We start from the raw sequence: 21642 nt of genomic DNA, 5'->3' as shown, positions 1-21642 counted from the left end.
AAACCTAAGACGGGGCAGCTGGCACTTACGAGACCCAGGGCAGTGCCAAACAACTGTACAGACCAGTGACCGGCCCCTTACCCTTCTCTTTTCCTCCCCAGACCACCTACATCCCCGCCCTCGGTTCCTTCCATATATATCCTATACTGTTGTACAGTTCCTGAACGCTGAGGTCGGCATAAGCCTGGAGGGAGTAGCCAGCTCTAATCCGCAAGGTGCTCTGGAGAGCCCTCGGCTCCTCCCTGTGTGCTTGGGGCAGCTTCTGTGACAGGGCCCCCTTCTCTCTGACTGAGTTATTTGAGTTCCCCCACCCGGCATCGTGCCCCTGTTCTCCCTTCTGTTTGTGGGGACGAGCTTTTTAATCGCAGAACAAATGATGAAGAGCTGCTGGATGGTGACTGGCTACAGCCACAGGCAGCACGAAACCGGATCACAATTTGAAAGCTGCCCTTCCTTTCCCTGGCAGCGCCGGCCCTGCTGCTTTAGCCGTTCTAAATCGTGAATGAAAAAGAGGAAGATTTTCTTTCTCAGTTTACTACCACTGTAGCTAACAGCTCTCTTCAAATACCAACTTAAAATTACAGCTACCAGAACAATCCGGCCTGCACTTGGTTGTTTTTTAGTATTCAAGTCCTGGCCAACAGGTAGTCCATTTCAGTGGTGACTGAAGTGAATCATAACACTAACAGTTGAATATATAACACTAATATTATGTATGTTTCAAATCCAAGTTGAGGCCATTTTACAGTAGACAAAAAATGGGCAAAAAAAAAGTGGGCAAAATAGACATATTTGTAAAATGTTGACCAGAACACAGCTCCTAATTTTCAAGTGCTCGTCTCATTTTTTTTTTTTTCCTTCCTCAGCCTTCTTAGCCTGAGAAAAATAAAGCAGAGACAGAAGGAAACAAAATTAACAGGGTAAGTAAAATAATGAAAATTTACAGTGCATGGGTTACTTCAGATAATGAAGAATGCCTTTTCTGGAGTTGCTTCAGTTTCCCTACTTGTCTAGCCCTATTATCGGCAGAAAAATACTTGATCCAATTTGTCTTCAGGAGTGGAGGGACGGTAAAGGGCACGAATCCGTCTCGAGCCAGTGAACTTAGGAAGCTTAGCTAAATTATTGATGCAACAGTAAATGCAGTAGTTCGAACAGATTGGATGCTGAATTATTTTCTAAATCCTGTTTGTTTAAAACAGCTGTAGTATCTGAAGTTTAACAGTTCATTTTTAAATTGAGAGATTGTATCTAAATGTCAAGTAGATGGTCTATTTGTTTATCTTTTGTTTAAAAAAATCAGAATGATAGAAGATAAGGGTAATGCATGAAATGTCACTGACAACTCTGTGTAGAACTATAGAAATACTCCAACCACTAAGCTGCTTTCAAATCATCCCAAACAAATATATCAGCATAATATACTGCGTGTATTTTGTCTTGAATGGGTGAGTTCAAAAGACCAACGAGCTCTAGTAAAGGCACTAGTTTTCTGGGTTAGCTTTCAGGTTGAATACATGGCATTTTCTTAGTAAGGGACTCACTGGTCAAATAAATACAGGTATCAAATGGTCTTTTGTTTAAAAATAAATGTCCGTCTAGATATCTGGAGAATCTTCACATTCCACTACACTGTGTGTAGAATTCTTGGCCCTTGTAAATTTATATATATATATATATATATATATATATATATATATATTATTTTGGGGGTAGTCATTTAATAATTGGCAATAATGGGAAATTCTTATTTTTCTGCGTGACCCTCAGTTAGACCCTCAGTTCCTCAACTGGAATTCTTTCTTGACTACAAACAAAACTGCCTTGGATGAAGAGTAGAATCTTATCCACTACTATAAAAGCACTTAATTAGATGACCCCAAGTGCAGAAGCTATTTAGCTGACTGACTCAGAGAAAATGTTCCATGCTAGCGAATTTCTGCTCCACCTACAAAATTCTCCTGGTCTTACAGTGTTCAACAGAACTCAAGTGAAAATGGGATAAAAACCTGTATTTTATTTTCTATAGTATCATCTAGTACCAGGGACTGTTACGGAAAAAAAATGTCCTGTTGCCACAGGAATGATGTGACAGAGGGTAACAGTTCTGTGTTACCATTCCGCTGAGGGTGTGAAGCTGATGCTCTGGCTGACCGGATCACCTGCCCCGAAGAGGGCATCCAGCCTTGTGCTGGCTGGCAGCAAGATCGACAGGACTCCTTCCAGCAGCCCCAGCTGCTGATTCTTTCCTACTATCCCTGCCACTCCTTATATTCCTGCACTCATTCCTGAAAACCCCGCAGCCCTCCAGCCCCAAAGTGACCCACGGATGGTTGTGTAATCTCTCGAGTTCACAGTTTTGGAAATAAAGTTGATGTAGACCTGGAATGAACTTCTGGTCGGTATGTGAACCAGAGCAGAAAATTTCAATGAGCCTGCCTTAGTTCACATTCTTAATAAAGCAGTGCAGGGAGTTAAAAAGGAAGCTGAGGGAATTAAATAAGGCTAACTAGAAGACCAGGTTTTACGAGGCCCCTGAAGACTCAGATTTGGCAGCATTAGCTGCTTTTTGCCGTTTTGTTGCTTTCCGCCCCCCCTGCTTTTCTCCGTGCCAGTCCTGGCTGTGGAAGACCACCCGGCAGAGCCGAGCCTGCATTTGTCACAGGGACAGGAGAGCAGGAGACCTCCCGATGATGACGGAAGCTGTCAGTTCTGGAACCTGGAACAGAAAGGCGGCAAGGGTGAGGTGGCGCTCGGTCAGCCCCAGCTTGGTAGGGCGATCTCTACGTGTCCAACAGCGTGTACTTACTGCAACAGCAGCTACACGTACTACAAACAGCCCAGATACGTGTATTGCTGGAGTAAAGAGAACACATCCTGGCAGATTTTATTTTTTAAATCGTGATGTGTAAGTGGAGCGTAGGGTTGAGTGGGCATTTCTAAAGGCTCTACAGGAAAACAATAAAAAAATCCTCAGCTCTCTTGAAAATACAGATCTGAATGTCATATATTCTCATGGGGCAGAAGGGTACTACCTCCCCTACCTTAAGAGCTTTTTGAATGGTGAAAAAAAAAAAAAAAAAAAAAGTCTTGATTTTTCCTGTAGAAATCCCTAAAGGTTCTGCTTCATTAGGTTTTTTAGAGTTTCAGTAACCATACATGCTGAGAGATAACAGGAGCTTTATCTGGCAGTCATACTACAAACAGTATACGGTCTCTGCAGGAAGAAAAGCTATCACAGGACACCAGTGTATTAGATTTCACTTAAAAGGAATTTCTTAAGAAGGCTGTCTAGTGTGTGAGCACAGAGAACACCACCTCCAGTTCGAGAACATCTGGAGAAGAGACAGTGGAGCTGTAAGATGTTCAGTCATGTTTTCTCGTAGTTGCCAATCCAGCACCTCTACATTTCTAGAGCAGCACTGTGCCTGGCTTATGTCACATTATTCATTATGATGTTCTGAATTTAATTAAGTATCTTTAGTCTTCTGCTTCTTGAAAAACCATAGTATTATTGCTACTAGGAAGCCGAAAAATATTGTTATTTATGGATAAAAGGTCCATATTTTCCTTTGAATTTAACATCCTTAAAACAAAGTTCCATGTAGCAAATTACTTTTCTTGCAAGTAAAACATTTTCAACATCACCCAGAGAAGGTGAGAGAAGTAACTCAGGCTTTTGTGACTGAGGACCAATCTATGTTAAGTAGCTAGTGAAGAGGAAATCAATCCCTGACAGATCTCATTTGATGGACCACTATCATCCTGACTATTCGAGGATCATACCAGAGTTCTCAAAGTGTTAATGGTCAGCTTTACTCATTATTAAAACTAGGAAAATAAATGCTAAAGAAGAAATATATTCTGCTCAGAACCAGAGAGCTGGATGTTCAGAGAGTATTTTGATGTAATTTGAACATTCATTAGTAATTTGCTTAACATCTAAACTGTAACATAGCTTACCAGCAAATACCATTTACTTCAAGAAATCCAGGAACCGACGCAGTAACACATTTATTGATCACTTTACCAACTAAAGGTACAATTTTATACAGTCAGTCAACAGCAGTAACATAGTTTATGAGAAGCTATGCTTTAAAAAATGGTGTTTACAATATGGATTTCACTACAACTTTTCAAGCCAAGCTTTTACAGTGCTAATCAAACAACTGCTGTACTTTTTCCCTAAAACATCAACAATAATGTTGTAGACAAAGTAGCTTTTCCATTGTTAATGTGGGTTTAGAATTTAACAAGACAACTTTATAAGGTTTAAAACATCCATAACATTGTCATTACTTTAACATTCACACTGATAAAGTGATACATTTAATACTTTCTAGCATTAATAAACAGTGTAAAAATATATTGCATATATATATATATATAAATTTGTTTCCTTTTCCTGAAAAAACCTAGTACAAACTAGTAGTATATGATCCCCCCTTCAAGTTTCTTTTACTTATTTTAAAGATTGAATAGTAGTAGTTTTAAATTAACAGAAACAAAGATATGGAAATAGAGAATCACTGTTGTGCTCCCCCATCACCTCTTGGCACGGTTACTAAGCATATTAACCCCTTGGTAACGATGGTTCCGTTTTTGCTAACACTGGTTAGAATTTTGGCACTGACTGCAGTGGGGATAAGATTTTGCCCGGCGTGCTTTGCACTGGATGGTGCCTGGCCCCCCTTCATCAAGTGGTTAAAAATCTTTGCTTAGGATACGTTTATCTATTATAGTTAAGATTAAGAACTGCTATGCTCAAGTTGTTCATCTGCAATAACGAAAAAAAAAAAAAAAAAGGTTCAGTGTTAAATTAGTGAGAAAAAAAAGTAAACTTGTAAGGTTAATGATCATGTAAAATTTTTACCGTGTTGAAAATTTCACAGTGAACACAGTAGAGGCTAGTACAGCTGAATGTTAATGTTTGCAATGCCTGCAATTATAAATATCGCGGGCAATTATTAGCACACAGCAGCTTCCTGGTTTTCTGGACCAAGATGAAAGACAAATGAAAATAAGAAGAAGAAATATTAAGATTCACTGAAGGTTTCTGTCATGCTGTACAGTGCTCCAAGGAAGACTATGTCAAGACCTATCTCCATATTACAACTATTTAACAATTACATTTTTATTAGTGCTCTAGGTAATCAAAGACAAAACAGCGTTGCCGCCACACCGTATGATCAGGTCCTGACAGCATGCACATCCAGATTTGTGCAAACAAAGAATCAAAATACCTAAACCAAATCAGAAATGGATGTTGGAATAACATGGACAGATAAACAAGCTAGCGAAGGAATAATGTGGATAAACAAATGGTTCATGACTGAAGAAAACCAACCTCAAACATTCAAAAATTATACTTCTGTATAAATATATATTTCTCCTGTAATATTTAAATCTGTGAAACATAAAACCTTGCTAAGAATATACTTCAATATACTTATCCAACTTCAACCATTTCTCTGCTTTACAGAATGTAAATACAAATTACTTTGTATTATAAGCATTATACAAAATATTTTCCCTGCTGCAATAGTTAGCCAAAGCTGATATATTTTGAACCCAGCACAAAGATAAACACAAAAACGCTTTCGCAGCATCCTCTAACTTGTTTTTGTCTATGACCTTGCCATTTCATACACTACAACTCTAACAAAAGTAGTTTGTTGACACAATTTTAAATGGGACAGAAGAGTTTGTAGGTTAACTGACCTTACACAAAGCGTTTGTAAAGAGCTAGTGTGTATTTAGCATGAATACTGCAGACATACAGCATTTCAGCTGCATTAATATAACCCGATTTAACAGAGGCCAGGCTGCATTATTTCACATTATTTAATTACTGTGTTTAAAAATAGAATTTTAGCAAATGCAAGCATACAGAAACGTTATCTGATGTAAACTGGAGCTTAAAATAATTCACCATTGTGGAGGTACAGATTGCCATCTTTTTCTTATTTTGTTGATCATCCATAATATAGCTCCCAATCAAAATGTGAAGATGGGTGAAGTGTGAGTGTATTTTTAGGGCTACACTTTTAATTTACTTGAGTGTAACTTTATTCACGTTTGTGATCTGTTCTGAAAAATGTGCAAAGTAATAGAAAAGTCTTGACTAAAAATAACTGGAGGGCAAATGATCATGAGTGTTACCTTTAAGACCTTTACAAATGCTTACAACAAAACTTACTTTGTACAGTGCTGTAAGCTTTACAGTAACTCAGGAAAAGAGATGCTGTATAACTATATTTGAAAATTAATTAACAGGCTGTTACCTGCAATGGAATACAGTAGGAATATAGTCAGTTGGGCATTTCAATATCAATTTCTGTATGTAAGACTAAAAAAAAAAAAAAAAGGGGGGGGGGGGGAGGCTTTTCTGTAGTCTTGCCACTCATGTATATACGTCCCAACGTAGTGCACATGTGCATACACGTTTGTGTGTGTGTGTATGACTCCGAAAGAGAATTTATTTTTAAAAAAATAATTTCAGACTACCAACATTGCAAATGTCTGTCAAGAATACCCAGGAAATAGGCTGGGTTTTTTCCCTTTTATTTATTATTAGGCTTATTCTTGCCAAAGTCTACCTAGAGTAGATGATCAATTAGTTTGAATGAAACAAGCCAACTCAAATGCTTTCTGAAAACAAAGTAAAGAGTTATATCTTAAAGTTGTTTTGAAATCCACCTTCTCCATATGGATTTTGAAGCAATATACCCAAGGTAATATACTGAAAACCATGAAAAAATACCAAATATATTACAGTTATTTCTCCCTGCAAAATCAAATTACTTGGACAATTAAGACATGGAGGTTCTATCTGCAATATTCTTTAGCTTCCTGAAGCACCATTCTTAACTGGGACATCTTTCAAAGCATTGGTTTTGAGTTTAATGAGCAAGCATGAATGCAACTAAAGGTGTCTCACTAGTTTTAGGATTCTGAAGACTTAAAAAGAACATCCCAGTCGATCATTTCCAGCTTATATTAGGTAAGCCAAATGGGCACTTGGGTGCACAAAACGAGTAACTGTATGTCTAAATTCTATTTTATGGGCAAACACTCCAAATACAGGACGTACACTTGTACTGAGTTGAGGCACTCCAGACTGTGAGAATTTCACACAAGCTTGAGATCTGTCATTATGCTTCAGGTATTTAATTTTATAAAGGTTTATGCAAGACTCAAGTCCATGGGTATTGTACAACAGCCCTGTTTCCTGTTCCCACCTCAACAGACCATGATTTTGTACTTCCTAACTGATAAGGAACAACTGCGTGTGTATGTAGCAAGTGTCAACTTGCTTCACAAAGTTGGGGCAAAGGAAAACACAGGGCCCATGCAGGGCATAATTTTAAATGGTCTCTTGGGAGAACTGAGAGGAAATCTTGTTTTCACCTTGACTCTTTCGCTCCTACTTCCTCACTACAGAGAAACTCTTTTGATCACACCCAGCCTATGTTAGAATCACCGAATAGTGATTTCCCCCAGAAATAGGAACATGGTAAACATGTAAAAATAGAAAAGCCTCCTTAGATCTTTACCTTCATGCTATGGAGGGAGAACGGCAGTGTCACCACCTGGCCAAGCTGAACAGCATTGGCTGCGGGACTAGAGTCTGGACCAACATCTATATGGTTTAATTACTTAGCTGGATCCAAAGAGTATGTGTAAGCACACACAGACCTGTACAACTTTTGTGTATTATATTACTTACTACCAACTAAGAGACAAGCCAAGAACATAATATTCACACTACAAACAACGTACACAAAGGTGCAGCTACTTTGGCACACACGCAAGGCTAACAGCCAGTTAAGAGGACAGGTACTAGTGCAACACATTACAGTTACTCTATCATGAAGGTTAAAGGTTTGTTTCTTGGCCAGTGCAAACAGAGAATTCTTATTCATGGATGACAGGCACATGCCTCCAGAATACATGCATCACTGAAAGGCAGCGTCATGGTTTGGCTATCATACATGCAGGCACAATTAATTAAAATTTATTTTATAACTATGACAAGCCTTAAGGAAAAAGCCTATCAATTACAACTTTGAAGTTTTGGTTTTGGAGAAAGATACACAAGGATCTTCTCTACAGATGGTTACATATGGCTGGGATACCTATTACTTGCAAGCCAAACCTGTAACAGTCATTTGCCTTTTAGTTCTGGCTAGTTCCAGGTACCATAAAGAAATATTAATTGAGCCAACAGAAGGAAACATGGGTAACTGAAATGCTAATTCATGAACAAAGCTTTCTATAATGCCAAAAAATTGTCAGAGGAATTTTTAATTTAGGTAAGGTCAGTAAAACACATGGCAAATATCATACTTCAATCCAAAATATCTTTGAAGGATAATGTCTATGCTAATGAAAAACACAAGTTGTGACACATGAGTAGTTTTGAAATCTCCTTTTTTCTTCCCTAAAGTGAAAAAGAGATAAGAAATATTGTAGCTTTAGAAAAGGCTAGACCTTAGCCACTGTCCAATGTTCAAGATTTCCTTTGGGATTCCAAATATTTGATTACAATTAATGACAACTGTTCACATACAACTGCTGAAGCAATGTATGCTTTTTGATGTCTGCTTCTCAGTAACACTATTGTGGTAGCTTTGACAGCCACAGCAAGCAGTACAGTCATTTTTGTTTCTGATATTTCCATATCGATAAGATTGTTGCAAAACTCTCAACAAGTAACTAAAGCACATGGAGTGATTAAAGGGAATGAGGTGAGATGCTCAAAAAAGGAGATGCTTGTAGAGCTTGTTAGGTACCCGTGTCATTACTTCTGACATGACATTTAGTTACAGTCTGGAGCACAGGAAGAGCAGATGCTCTACAACACTTCAAGGGTTGAAAATGGGGCATGTCCTGGACTTCCTGAGCTACCCCTTCCCCTCACCTCTGAGACACCAGCTGTACTTGCTGCCCTGAGAGTCAAGGGAATGGCAGATGAACAAGAAAATGTACTTTGCCTCATACCCAAGCAGGCCTGGAACTTATGGCTAACATTCAAGGTAGCCTTCAGGCTCTTTATTTCCTACATGTATCAGTGGAAAAGTAAGAGCTTAAGTAGGTGGTTGAACCCCTAATGCACAGCTGCATATGGCGCCCTTATCTTCCACAGCAAGTGTAGTAAAAGAGAAAAATCTTTCCAAAGTACTCTCCTTCCAGTCACAACTTCCCTTTGTCACTGTTGTATCAGGATGATTCCTTTTCAATGTATCTGTCTGATTGAATTTTTAAACTATCCAACTGTGGAAACGAAGAAGAAACAATGAATTGTGTTCCTCAAAATAAAGTACTGCTATCTGAAACACCTCCTCGGGTCCTGATCCAAAGCTTATTGCACCACTGAAAGCATTTCAAAGAACTTTGCATCAGGTCCATACAAAGTGTTTTGGTTCATGGAGTAGATTTTGTACTGTACAAGTAACGTAAAGTAAACTCTGGCATAACCCCAGCTGGTTCCTCTTCTAAGCAAACAGAGTAGCTCAATTTCTAGTTAGGGCTAGCTTGGATCTGCCCGTATTCTCAATTCCTTTGCATGCCTTCTATTTTATGAGTCTGCTGGTCTTTCTCACTCTGTGAACTAGCAACTTAAAACCTAGTTATACCTTAAAACCTTCCTAACCTATCATTCCTCCTGTGTAGCAACAATCTGGCATTACTGATGCTCAACTATTTCGGTACTTGAGAAAGCCTGTCACTTGGGCACCTCCGGTTTAGTGTCTCCTGATGCACCAGCCAAGGCTGGCGGTACACTGGACTTCACCCTTCATTTGGGCTGGGTCCAGATCTTCTCAGCTACCAGTGAGTCATGAGTCAACAGGAAGAACAGGGACACTGGTTTTGCCTGTAACTTAGCTGAAGGATTTATCAAGGGTTAGAGGCTTAGTCTTTTTATTCATAAAACCCAGGACTATCCTGGCGCCTTCTTCAGGTGCACAGGTACCAGTGATGTAGAAGAATGTTCTCTGCATTTAGACAGTTTGTTACTGTGCTGGAATAATTTAACCATCATTGGTATCACAGTATACTCTCTTCTGCCTCAGTGTGACAGGTCACCAGTGCAACACAGAAGTGGATAATATCCCATTCCATTGAGATTCTTCTGCAAGAACAATAGTTAACACTTGGAAAGGCTTCACAAAGCTGGATGCCTCTCATCCTGAAGCATCCTTGCATACGTCAAAAATCTTCCCAGGTAACCTGAGCCAACCATGGGAAAAGCCATTTAAATCTTTACAAGAACATGTGCTGAGTTTTGGCAAACCTCCCTCCCTCTTCAAAACAAAACCCGAAATAAATTATAAACAAACAAAACAATCTCCAAGTCCACAAGGAAGTCCTTGTCTTTGTTTGCTATTGTTGTTTTGGTTTCAGGCTGATGTATGGGCTCAAAGGGTCATTGGAGACAAAGTTAGAAGAAAGGCTACCATTCAATGTCAGAAAAACAAAACATGAACAGTTTAAGGGCTGAAAACCAGTGCTCCGTTTCCAGACACTGGCCAAAAACTGACTGTTGACCTGCACGGCACATGGTGGCACACACTGCTCGCTAAATCTGATGTACACCAAGTGAGATGCTGATACAGGTGGGTGGAGAGCAATAAATTTATTAACCTTTATTCAGAGTCAAACATGAAAACCAGTGCATGAGCTCTTTTTGAAAGAAAGCAAAGCAGAACAGCTAGCAGCTGGTTTTGAATACTGCAAATCTTGTCTTTCATAATTTGAGAGAAGCAGAGTAATACATTAGGGTTACTTGTTCAGCTCTTGCCAAAAATTGGACCCGCTTTTTCTCTCCTTCTTAACCAACATAAAAAATTAGTTATTTTTATTCCTATTAAGCTGGTTTGGCATTCTGGGCCCCAGGAAGGTCACACACAGCTGCCTGTACCCTAAGCCTGTGGAACTGATTCTCCTTCTATAGCAGTGAAAAGCCATTCCCATCAATACTATTACTCCCAAGTTAGGAAGCAAAAGTGAACAGAGAATCAAACCCCCTGGCTTCTGGCAAATCTAACACATAAAATGTAGCCCAGTCATAATAGCATATATTTGTGGGCAAATTGCACCTAAATTACATGGATATGAATTGTAAATGTCCTTATTCCAAGGGATCGTGAACTTTCCTTATGTATGTTATAGCTTAAAGGGAATATGTGCCAATGTATGTGCATAATAACGTTCACTTAATAACAATTTGATTGGCAGTGTTTAGTCATAATCAGTATTTTAAAGCATTATTAGCTTAATGCCCCCTTAATTTCAAATGTGAGGCAGTGCAAACTTGAAAACAGACTGCAAAAAGCTTTAATAGACTTTTTTTAGTAATGTCTTGCCCCTCACCTCTCAGGTTAGTACAGTAACTCCATCGAAATCCAGCCAGTCATGCTACAGTACACACAGTAACAAGCACAAAGTATAGACAGGAGGAAAGTAAGGGCTGGTATCTTCCATCTCTTTCTGTTGACACAAAATACTTTAGAACCTATATTGTTCTAGAAATAGCCTTTGTTTTTTTTTCAATTTTTCATGAGTGGTGTATGACATTTACAGGCTAACACCTTGTATATTTCAACCACTTACTCCCCAACAGTATATTGTTGAATGGTTTAAGGGAAGTGCCAGATCCCATATAAGACATTTTTAAAAAGCACCAAAAGAGTAGTCAAATCAAACTGCATAAATAATGGGATATTCTTCAGAAAGACTGCTATCAAAGACCCTCTTTTCAAGAGGTTCTCTTCGACATCCTCAGGGCTACTGGACATTTAGGAATGTTTGAGATCTTTTGCTTGAATTGACAGTGTGGTATAACTGCTCTTGACTTTGGTGGTTTTTTTTGTTGTCTAAAGCCCAACAAAACGATGTATTTTTTGTACCAATATATTTATTTTTTTTGCCAATATACGCATGAGGAATGTAATGAAGTGGCTTTGTGCTGCAAGTAGCTCAGCAGATGTTGAAATCAGTTCCAGTTCCTGAAAACAACTTCTTGACAACATAGTCTTAGCATTCACAATAACCAAAACATGTGGGATTCATCTACATCATTCTTACAAATATATTCTCTTTCCCCCTCTCTTTCTCCCTCTGTGTTGTAAACCCTCAGCCTTACTTGCTTCCTTGTACTTTATGATCGTATGTGCCTGCATGCTTATAGCCAGATACATATCCTGAAGCATCCACCAGATCTTCTCGGCCAGCTTTGCCTTTTCCTTTCCCACTGGGATCAAACCTCTCTTTGTGAGAACCCGTGAATTTTGATGTATCTGTAAGGCGTGATACAGTTGGAGATGAAATGGCTTTCTATTGGAAGAAAAAAAAAAAAAAAAAAAGAAAAATTCATCAGAAATCAATTATTCTTAATGCAGATATTTGTACACTCTATCAACATTTAAATCTTTGATAATGATGGAGACTACATAAATATCTACTAATTTCCAGCAAAAGAATACAAAAAAATGTTTGTTTCTTGCCATTACATACAATGATAATAAACTTATAGCCAAGAACAAAAGAGAGCAAGTCATACCAAAAACTTTTGGAAGAGACTTTCAATATGAGATACTTCTAATGATTAATAAAGTTCCAAGCACCAAAGTTAGGAAGAAGTCATAGGGAACAGTCATGTTCAAAGTCCATTACGTCAACATCCAAGCATAAAAGCCTGGCTCCACCAGTATAGAGAAAGCAAACCAATACAGCTAGAATTTATTGCTTCAAGAGACAAATTTATTCTAAACTCAAGGATTCATGAGAAGTGACTAACTAGATGGACTGAAATTTATTTTCAATATTAGCAAATTAGCAGTCTATGAAATGGCACTGAGCAAAGACTTTCCTCTACATTGCTTCCAGTGAGTCCTATCAGGCTACTTAAAAGTCAAAGTTTTGCTGTCATGGAGATGAAGAAAATGTGATTACACAAACAGAGAGAAAAAGATATTTCACAGAACAGTATAGGAGCACGCTAACCTGTGTGCTTGGACTGGGAGCAGTGTCTTTGACCCTTAAGTTTACATTTTAAAATCAGAAGAGAAAGGGCACTAAAGGAGAAAGGAAAACACAAAAGATTTTTGCATAGCAGTGGAAATGGAGCTATGATGAACAAAGACTGATAAAATTTGGGCATCTTTCTTATGTGTTCCACCCTGTTAGGATGCATTTTAGAGACAAAAGTGACACGGGCTTCACTGCAGTGAAGTGATGCTCACGGAAACCATCTTTCATCAAAAACCTCATTCTCCCTCTACCCATCCTCAGTGCAAATAAATGCTCATTAATGAGACCTAACAAACAGGCTTTCAAAGTAACACATAGGACGACACACATCAAACACCTTTTAATGCTGAACATTAAGAGAGTTGGAAGAGAATCTTGAATGTGTACCAAGAGGAGCAGGATACTTGGATTCAGTTAGACTGGGAATTAATGCTGTAATCTGTACACTGTGGAAGTCACGCGTCCTCCCCACCATTTAAATAAAAGCTGTTTTGAGAGAACCTGTCCACATACATAACTACTTAATGAGAATGTCAGGATGTAAACTTCTGCTTTTCTCCCTTCAAACATACCCACCACGTGGCACATGCAATACTGCACTGCTCTGCAGCGTTGCATAAGGCTCTGAAGGGAAAGGTGGTGTGGGGGTGTGAGTTCTGTCACTATCTGAAAGAAAATGACCACTGGAGCATTCATTTCTCAAAACAGCATTATTGAATGACCTTTACGGACTTTTGCTTTGCAGTCTCTGAGTACTATTTGCAGAAGTCGTTATTTTTCTATATTGAAAAACAGAAATTAAGACAATGCTTAGGAAAAACTATTGCTTCTTAATACATCCAGGTTTCTTGTCCACACTGGCCTGCTATCACCTTATAACCAGGAAACCTGTATTCACAGTAATTTAAAAAAATACACCCTGTGATCAGTAGTTGTGCTAGCAGCCCAGCTAGGTAAAATGAAAATACAATAAAAATATATAAGCTGAGACATCAAAAGCAGCAAAGTAAAAACTACTGGTCTGGTGCCCAGCTGAGAATTTATTCTTTCTGCTCCTCAAGTTATTAGTAAATTGAAGAGGTTGTACACACAGTCACACAACAGACCCAAAGGATTGTCTGGCCACTGGAAATTACTCTGACAGCTCGAGGAAAACAAAGTCACACACTCTGTAAGAGTGCATAACCTGTTAGCTTCACCCTGGGCACAGGCACTGAGAATTCTGTGCTATTTTAAATCTTACCTGTGAATCGCTGTTTTGTTCAGTAGGTGAAGGGAAACATGGGGGCTCGTACCTTGAACAAAATTCCAGCACAAACAGGTGGGAATAAGCTTTTATGTGGTGTAGTGTTTTCTGCTATGTGGTGTTCATGAACAAGAAGACTGCCACCAGTTGAAGACAAACTAACAGACTGCTTGCCTGATTTGTTCCACCCACCACCCATTTTGAACCATGAAGCATCTATAGAAGTGGGCAGTACCTATGTCTCACCTAACTTGTATAAATACACAGGCTCCCCATTTCATTTTCTTTTTAAAATCCCTGCGGGACATAGCAACTGCAGGAGCACATTAATAGAGGCTGACTGTAGGACAGAATACATGTGGGAAGTTTCTTACGCCTGTTTGCTTGTTTAAATTATTATTAGACCACTCTCCCACCAAAAGAATATATGATGCTTCTTACTAAAGGCATTTTCTTAACTATTAGCAAGCTTCTTGTGTGTTCTTTACAAACTTACTAAGAAAATTAAGATCCCATCTGTGACTCTCCCCACGAAACCCAGCAAGGGAAAAGCTAGGGCACAATATTTGTCAATGTATCTTCCATTGTCTCTAACATCAGGAGAAGCTGCTACAGAAGATGCAAGAAAGCTTATCATATAATCAAAGGACTAAAGTTTGCTCTATTTATACAACACTATTGCTAAAAGCCACAGGATGTTACCAGTGTTGTACCGTAAACATGGAAATACTCCAAATTCAAGACAGAGGCAATATTCAGTATAAAGTTAATTAAACTTAACACATATTTACTTTTCTTGTATTGCATCACCACTACTTTACAGAAAATCACTTTTCTCTAAATGTGCATGTAGAGAGAAGTCTCTGAAATTCTAGTTGACTGCCTTTTCCTTTACCAAATTAATTCTCAGGACAGACTCCTATTCGGAGAATTTCTAATGATAAATTTAATCACTATTTGGAAAAAGGAGGACTACAGCTTCTGCTCCTCTGTTTCAAAGGGGTGCCATGCTCAGTATGAAATTTGCCTCAATACCCAAATTACAATAAAAATAAATAAGAACTTTGGTACAGTAACATAATTATAACAGACATACTAAGACTTGTATGAATATGGAAGTATGAAGGATGAACATGAATGACAATATGAAAGGAAATGCACACATGTTAACACACAAGAAGAAATAGTAAAATGAGGATTAATAGAATGGCCTGTGTCAATAAGGAGGGCCATTCCCAGGAAATTACTCCCAGGACATCATTCCCAGTGGTAAACTTGAAGAACGTGTTGTTTATACCAAGACAGCCTGCATTCTGATAAGACCACAACACAGATGACTTACCAGAAAAAAAAAGATGCATCCTAACAACAAGATGATAGCAGCAAAGTTGAAGCGTGCCACGTAAGCCTTTCCTTTTCCTGTTAGGCTACTGGGAAAACAGTGACGCATTTCAAACCAACAAGGAAAACAGAATGGGCAACAGCTTGGCCTACAAATTATGGAGGCTGAACTAAGATCCAGAAGCAAAGCACCAGTCTGTAATGACTACTGACTCTTAAAGGTCGTGAAACATCCATCCAAAAACTAGTATGTCATTGTCAGTCATAAAGAACCCAGGAGACACAGTGAAGTTTCAGTGGCGAGCATCTGTTGTCCCCTGTGTCCCACACATTGAGGGGATGCAGTGCGTGTGCCAAAACGTAACCAATTTGGCACACACGTCTTCGTGCTTGACTGTGAGGCTTGGACTAGGGCCAATATGAAAACATTCTTTTATAACTCATTCTTCATCTGCTAGAGCTAAGTGTGTTCCCAGTGCAACAGCAATGCAGCAAATGGTTGAAATAAAAAAAACCCAAACAAACAGCTGTATGGTTTAGCACCCCTTTGACATATCTAAAAAAAAATAAAAAAAAAAATTTAAAAAATCACTTATTTAGCAGACAACTTGGGACAATGGTTCAGATCTTTGGCTTTCATATCTGTTAATTGAAAGTTAGTATGTATACGTGCAGGGAGAAAGAAACATCAACATTCTAAGTAAAGGTAAATTAAAACCACAGATTAAAAAAATACTATCCTTTTGTCCTGAAAAACAGTTAAATGAAACCTACAGCCCCAGCACAATGAACACCACAACTCCAGAAAAACAGTGATCCCACACCCTTTCTCCTTTCAGCCCAGGGTAGATCAATGCTTCCTGCATCACAGGAGTCACCGTATGTGACATGAACATCAAGACAGAAGCTGCAAGGCAAACTCTCTTTCTCCAAATCGTTTTTATCTGAGTAAGAACTGCTGCCTTTTCCTAAGTTGCATGTGAAGTCACTGGGGCATCCCTTCCCACACGTGACAGGACATTACAACTGGAAGATGGCAATCCCTCCTGGTTACTATCTGGCACAATTTCTATGAAATGGGAGGCTCACTTTGTTTCCAACCGTACAAAACTCAAGCAATTTTAATTCCTTGTACAACATGCTCTCGCTCCCTGAACTGATACATCCATATAAAAGATAAGAGATAATGAAATGCCACCATAAGGCTATGCAGAACACCCCATTCCTGCTTTTTCTTCTCCTTTTATGTTTCTTATGATGAATGCAAATCCATTACAAAGAAAATACTACTCCTTCTTTAAGGCTGTGTGAATATTACACAGAAGGGCCTCTGCAATCTAAGCATCCTGCTAAGGTGTTTTCTTTCAAAAAAGCCTTTGTAAATACAGAGTAGAATACACAAGGACTTTGTGTCTGTCTTGGACTCCTCAACCAGAAGCAGATAGTGGTACTATATATCACAGAATCATAGAAGGGTTGAGGTTGGAAGAGATCTCTGAAGGTCATCTGCTCCAAACCCCCACTTCCCCACCTAGAGCCAGTTGCTCAGGACCACGTCCAGATGGCTTCTGAGTATCTCCAAGGCTGAAGACACAATCACCTCCCTGGGAAACCTGTGCCAGTGCTTGGTCACCTTCACAGTAAAAAAGTGTTTCCTGATGTTCAGAGGGAACCTCCTGTGTTTCAGTGTGTGCCCATGCCCTCTTGTCCTGTCACTGGGCGCCACTGAAAAGATCCTGGCTCCGTCCTCTTTGCCTCCTCCCTTCAGGTATTTATATACATGGATGAGACTTCCCCTTGAGCCTTCTCCAGGCTAAAGAGTCCCAGCTCTCTCAGTCTCTCCTGCTTTCCAGCTGGGTGACTCCCAGCACGTACTGGTGTGTGGGGCTGTTCTTCGCCAGGTGTTGAACTTTGCACTTCTTGCCAAACTTCCCACGGTTCCTGCAAGCCCATTTCTCAAGTCTGTTGAGGTCCCTCTGAACGGCAGCATCTGGATGACCTACCAGCCGCTCCTCCCAACTTTGTGTCATCAGAAAACTCACTGAGGCTACGCTCTGCCCCATCATGCAGATCACTAATGAAGCAGTTAAACAGGACTGGACCAAGTGTGCCCCCTCTGAGGTACATTGCTAATTACTGGCCTCCAACTAGACTTTGCACCACTGATCCCCACCCTCGGGGCCTGGCCACTCAGCCAGTTTTCACCTCATTGTCTGCTCATCCAGACCCTATAGCAACAGCTTGAGGGGCTACGAGACTCTTATAGGAGAGCATGGCAAAGGCCCTGCTGAAGTCCAAGTAGACACTATGCACTGCTCTCCCCTCATCTACCAGGCCAGTCACTTCATTGTAGAAGTTTATCAAGTTGGTCAAGAATGACATCCCCTTGGTGAAGCTATGCTGACTACTCTTGATGACTTTCATGTGCCTGGAAATGTTTCCTAGGATTAGCTGTTCCATCACCTCCAGTGTCCTCAGCTGACAAGTATACTCAAAGATTCCTCCATGAGCTGATGACTGATTTTTAGTGAACTGCCTTTATGAACCAAATGTTCACCCAGCTTGCTTTTATCAAAATGCTGTTTCTGTTTATGAACAACAAAACCAACTACAGACACTAAACTGACAATTGAACAAGGGCAAAAACAATTAAAAGGGTAGCTGGGAGTTCATTCTTCTGTGCAACCCAGCTGTTCATTACGAATTACACACAGGTACAATAAATAAATAAATAAAAAGGCAAAAAAATAAGGGTGTGGGGGGAGCTGACCATCCCTCATCAGTGAGGAAAAATGTAGGAAGAAATATAGGGAACAGCAAAATGGGCTGGATGAGGACAATTTCCATCTTAGCAAGTCAAAACTCTCCCTTCTTTTTTACAATGAATCACAGACAAATGATTCTGTCTTGTGGTATAGTAAACAGTTCAAGCAGAATTGCTATCTAGAGTAAGTTACATAATCTTTCCAGTTATGTTTTCCTAAGGGCAATAAATTACTTGGACCCAATCTCCTCCTTTCCTTTCTGTGAACCCACAGAAAACCTACATTTTCCTTCTCTTGTTTGCACATACAGGTAACCACAAAGTTAGCATATCACAGAAGATGCACATGAACTTAAAATTTTTATTTTTTTAAAAAAAACTTTCTCTTTAAGAGAAAACTTTTACTTAGAAGAACCAAGTCAAATATAAACACTTTATAAACTCAGTTTGGAACACCAAATATCAAGACTCCTGATTCTCCAAGACTGACCATTCTTCCCTTCACTCAGTTATTTCCATTAACCCAGGCCAGCAGCTACAATTTCAGTCTTTGCCTCTATCAAAAGAGGCAATCACTGACAAAAGACCTCTTCACCCACCAAGCTTGTATTTTTAGATATTTTTCTGGACCATTGTGCTCCCCCTAACCTTAAAAAAGTATTTTTAAAATGGCTGTTGCTCTTTCACTATCAGTTTCCAACCAAAGATGTGGTAACATGACCTTCACGTTCATGGAAACACCTCAGGTGAGTCAGGAAAGGTATGCATGCCTTCTGCCTCTTTCAGCTGAACCTTCGCTCACACCAAAACCTTACAGAGAAGATCAGAACAGGCCACAGACTCCAAAGCAACTATAGGAAATAGGAATTTTATTTAGACCAGTAGATTTGCTAACTTAAAATGATCATGCATTTTTTATTACCAATTCAGTATTTTTCCCGCTTTGTCTCAGTGTTCACAGAGAAGTGCTACTAAGAGAGCGAGGAGGAGCTTAGAGCATGTGGCATACAAGAAGATGACAGAAATGTGTTTATTCAGACTCAAAAGAGAATGAAAAGAGGGGAGGCAAACCTTATTCCCATCCTCGATAGAGGGGTTATATTAGAAATAGACCCAGTTCAGAAGTACATAGCCAAAAAAAAAAAAAAATATCCTGCTCAAAAAAACCTCAAAACCAAAGATAATGGGCATGATTTGGAAGATGGGAAATTCCAACTAGACACATGGAAATTCACATCACATGGCAACTCTCCACCACTATGGTTGGTCAAGCATAAAAATGGCTTATCCAGAAAGACTGGGGATTCACTACCGCTGAAAATTATCAAAAACTTAAAATCATAAAGTCATAGAACAATTTAGGTTGGAAGGAACTTTTGCATATGAGTCCTTATCCAACATAAACACCTGCTCAAAGCAAGGCTCAAATGAGCTTGCACAGAAACTGCTCCAGTCAAGTCATGAAAACCTCCAAAGACAGGGGTTCCACAGCATCTCTGGGCAACTCATTCCAATGTCTAACCCCATCCAGAGTAAACAAACAAAACAAAAAATCCAACATCTCATCCAAATTACAAATTACCCACGTTCCAACTTCTGTCTGCCTGAAACAGCCTTCGTACCAAAGACAGGAAGTGAAAGCTGTAGAGTCTTTTTAAAGCCTGAAACCCTTAGCAAGTGCCACGTGCCTCCCTCCTCCTTTCTTATGGTGCTCACCCTGCTGAAAACCCCAGTGCTGGTCAGGAGCTACAGTGCTGCTCTTATTCATTACCAGAAGGACAAAGATCTTAGCCATGGCCCTCCTGGATGCTCTCTGCCAACTGCAGTCAACCTTCCCCAGTTCCTCACCCAAACTGAACGGCTTCCAGCATTCCCTCTTTCAGCTGTAAAACTTTACTAACAGCATTTCTTCCTAGAAAAGGTTGCCACAGAGATTTATGTAATTAAAACATTCTGGGAGCCTCCAGAATCAGCACCAGTGCTGTTACAATTTTTAGCAAGGTTTTTAAAATTATTTATTTCCTGGTTACATCCAGAACCTTTGTAAAGAAGGAGAACCTAAAGCTGACTATGAAATGGAAAAAAAAATTCTCCAAGGGAAAGTTCTTCCCCTTTGGGGGGATTATATCACGACTCCATACCTATATGACTTTTGTTTCTGTGTTTTTAAATTCATGCAAACACATCTATATGCATTAAAACAACCTGCAGAAAGTCAGGAAACAGAGATCAAACTCCAAAAAGAAGTTTGCATTTCATTCATGTTTCTTCACTTCAGTGTGCACAGACACACACACACACAAAAGAAAGCGATACTCTACTTCAATAAAACCAGAAAGTGGTAAGTAATGCCAGTTTAATTATCAGGGTGATGACTTTCAAAGGAGCAGTTTCCAGTAACACCACTTGGGTGTTTAAACACTGCAACTCCTAACTCTACGTATAGCACCTAAACCTTCTCACCAACTAGTAGTCTTGCCAGAGCAAGACCAAAGTACGTTAAGAAAGCGCCTTGGATGCGGACATCACTTCCAGAAACAATTTCTAACCAGTAAGTTAAACCTGCCCAGCCCAGGTCTAATTCTGTCAAGATAAGACCATGCAGCGCCCAGCCTGAAGGGTCAGATCGTGTGTTGCACACTTACCATTTACAAGTGACCCTTTCTTCTCCTCCTCTGCACTATTAGCCCCAGGCTCCAGCTCCCAAGCATTTCTGGACTCCAAGCAACTACACATCATGGGATCTAGGAGTCTGATTAGCATGGCCTTCCACAAAGTTGAAAACAATGTGCTAACACTTCTCTGAGGAAGAGTTTTACATTCCTATTGGTGGTGAAGACAAAACAGAATAGGGAAGATGGTACAGACTCACATTTGTTTTTTTTTAAGCTGGAGTGTTGGTGAATCCTTCTTCAATTTATTGTTACAACCAGTCTTTAATGAGAATCGTTCTGATTCAGTTGTAAAAAAAGTCCTCTTAAACTTCTACTTAATGAGAAGAACACAAGAACTGGGGTCTCCCAAGTCAACCCATTGTTATTTGAAAAAAAAAAAAAAAATAAAAAAAAAAAAAGGGTGGAAGGAAAAACTGCATCAAATGTGGCATGCTTCCATTTACCAGCAGTACATCCTAAGCAGACCACATTTTAATTCTTTTAGCAGCTTTATACACATAGGCAGATTAAATATAGCTTAATTACAACATTTATGGTATACTGATCTTCTTTACAAAATGGATGATTTCTAGCACTTGTCC

General features: G+C 39.4%; 1 protein-coding gene across 1 annotated transcript in view; it reads right to left on the bottom strand.

Annotated features, from left to right (window-relative positions):
* Positions 1 to 3989: 3989 nt before the first annotated feature.
* LOC104367257 (tubulin polymerization promoting protein) overlaps positions 3990 to 21642 on the bottom strand; it is a 70669-nt gene continuing 53016 nt past the window's right edge. The window contains exon 4 of the mRNA XM_042806803.1: positions 3990 to 12339. Coding sequence (XP_042662737.1) covers positions 12145 to 12339 — 195 coding nt within the window. The 3' untranslated portion in view covers positions 3990 to 12144. The remainder of the gene's footprint in view (positions 12340 to 21642) is intronic.

The sequence above is a fragment of the Tyto alba genome, unplaced genomic scaffold, assembly GCF_018691265.1.
Source record: "Tyto alba isolate M040663 unplaced genomic scaffold, T.alba_DEE_v4.0 Super-Scaffold_48, whole genome shotgun sequence".
NCBI lineage: Eukaryota > Metazoa > Chordata > Aves > Strigiformes > Tytonidae > Tyto > Tyto alba.
Note: the sequence above shows the minus strand (reverse complement) of the source record. Positions and strands in the feature narration are given on the sequence as shown.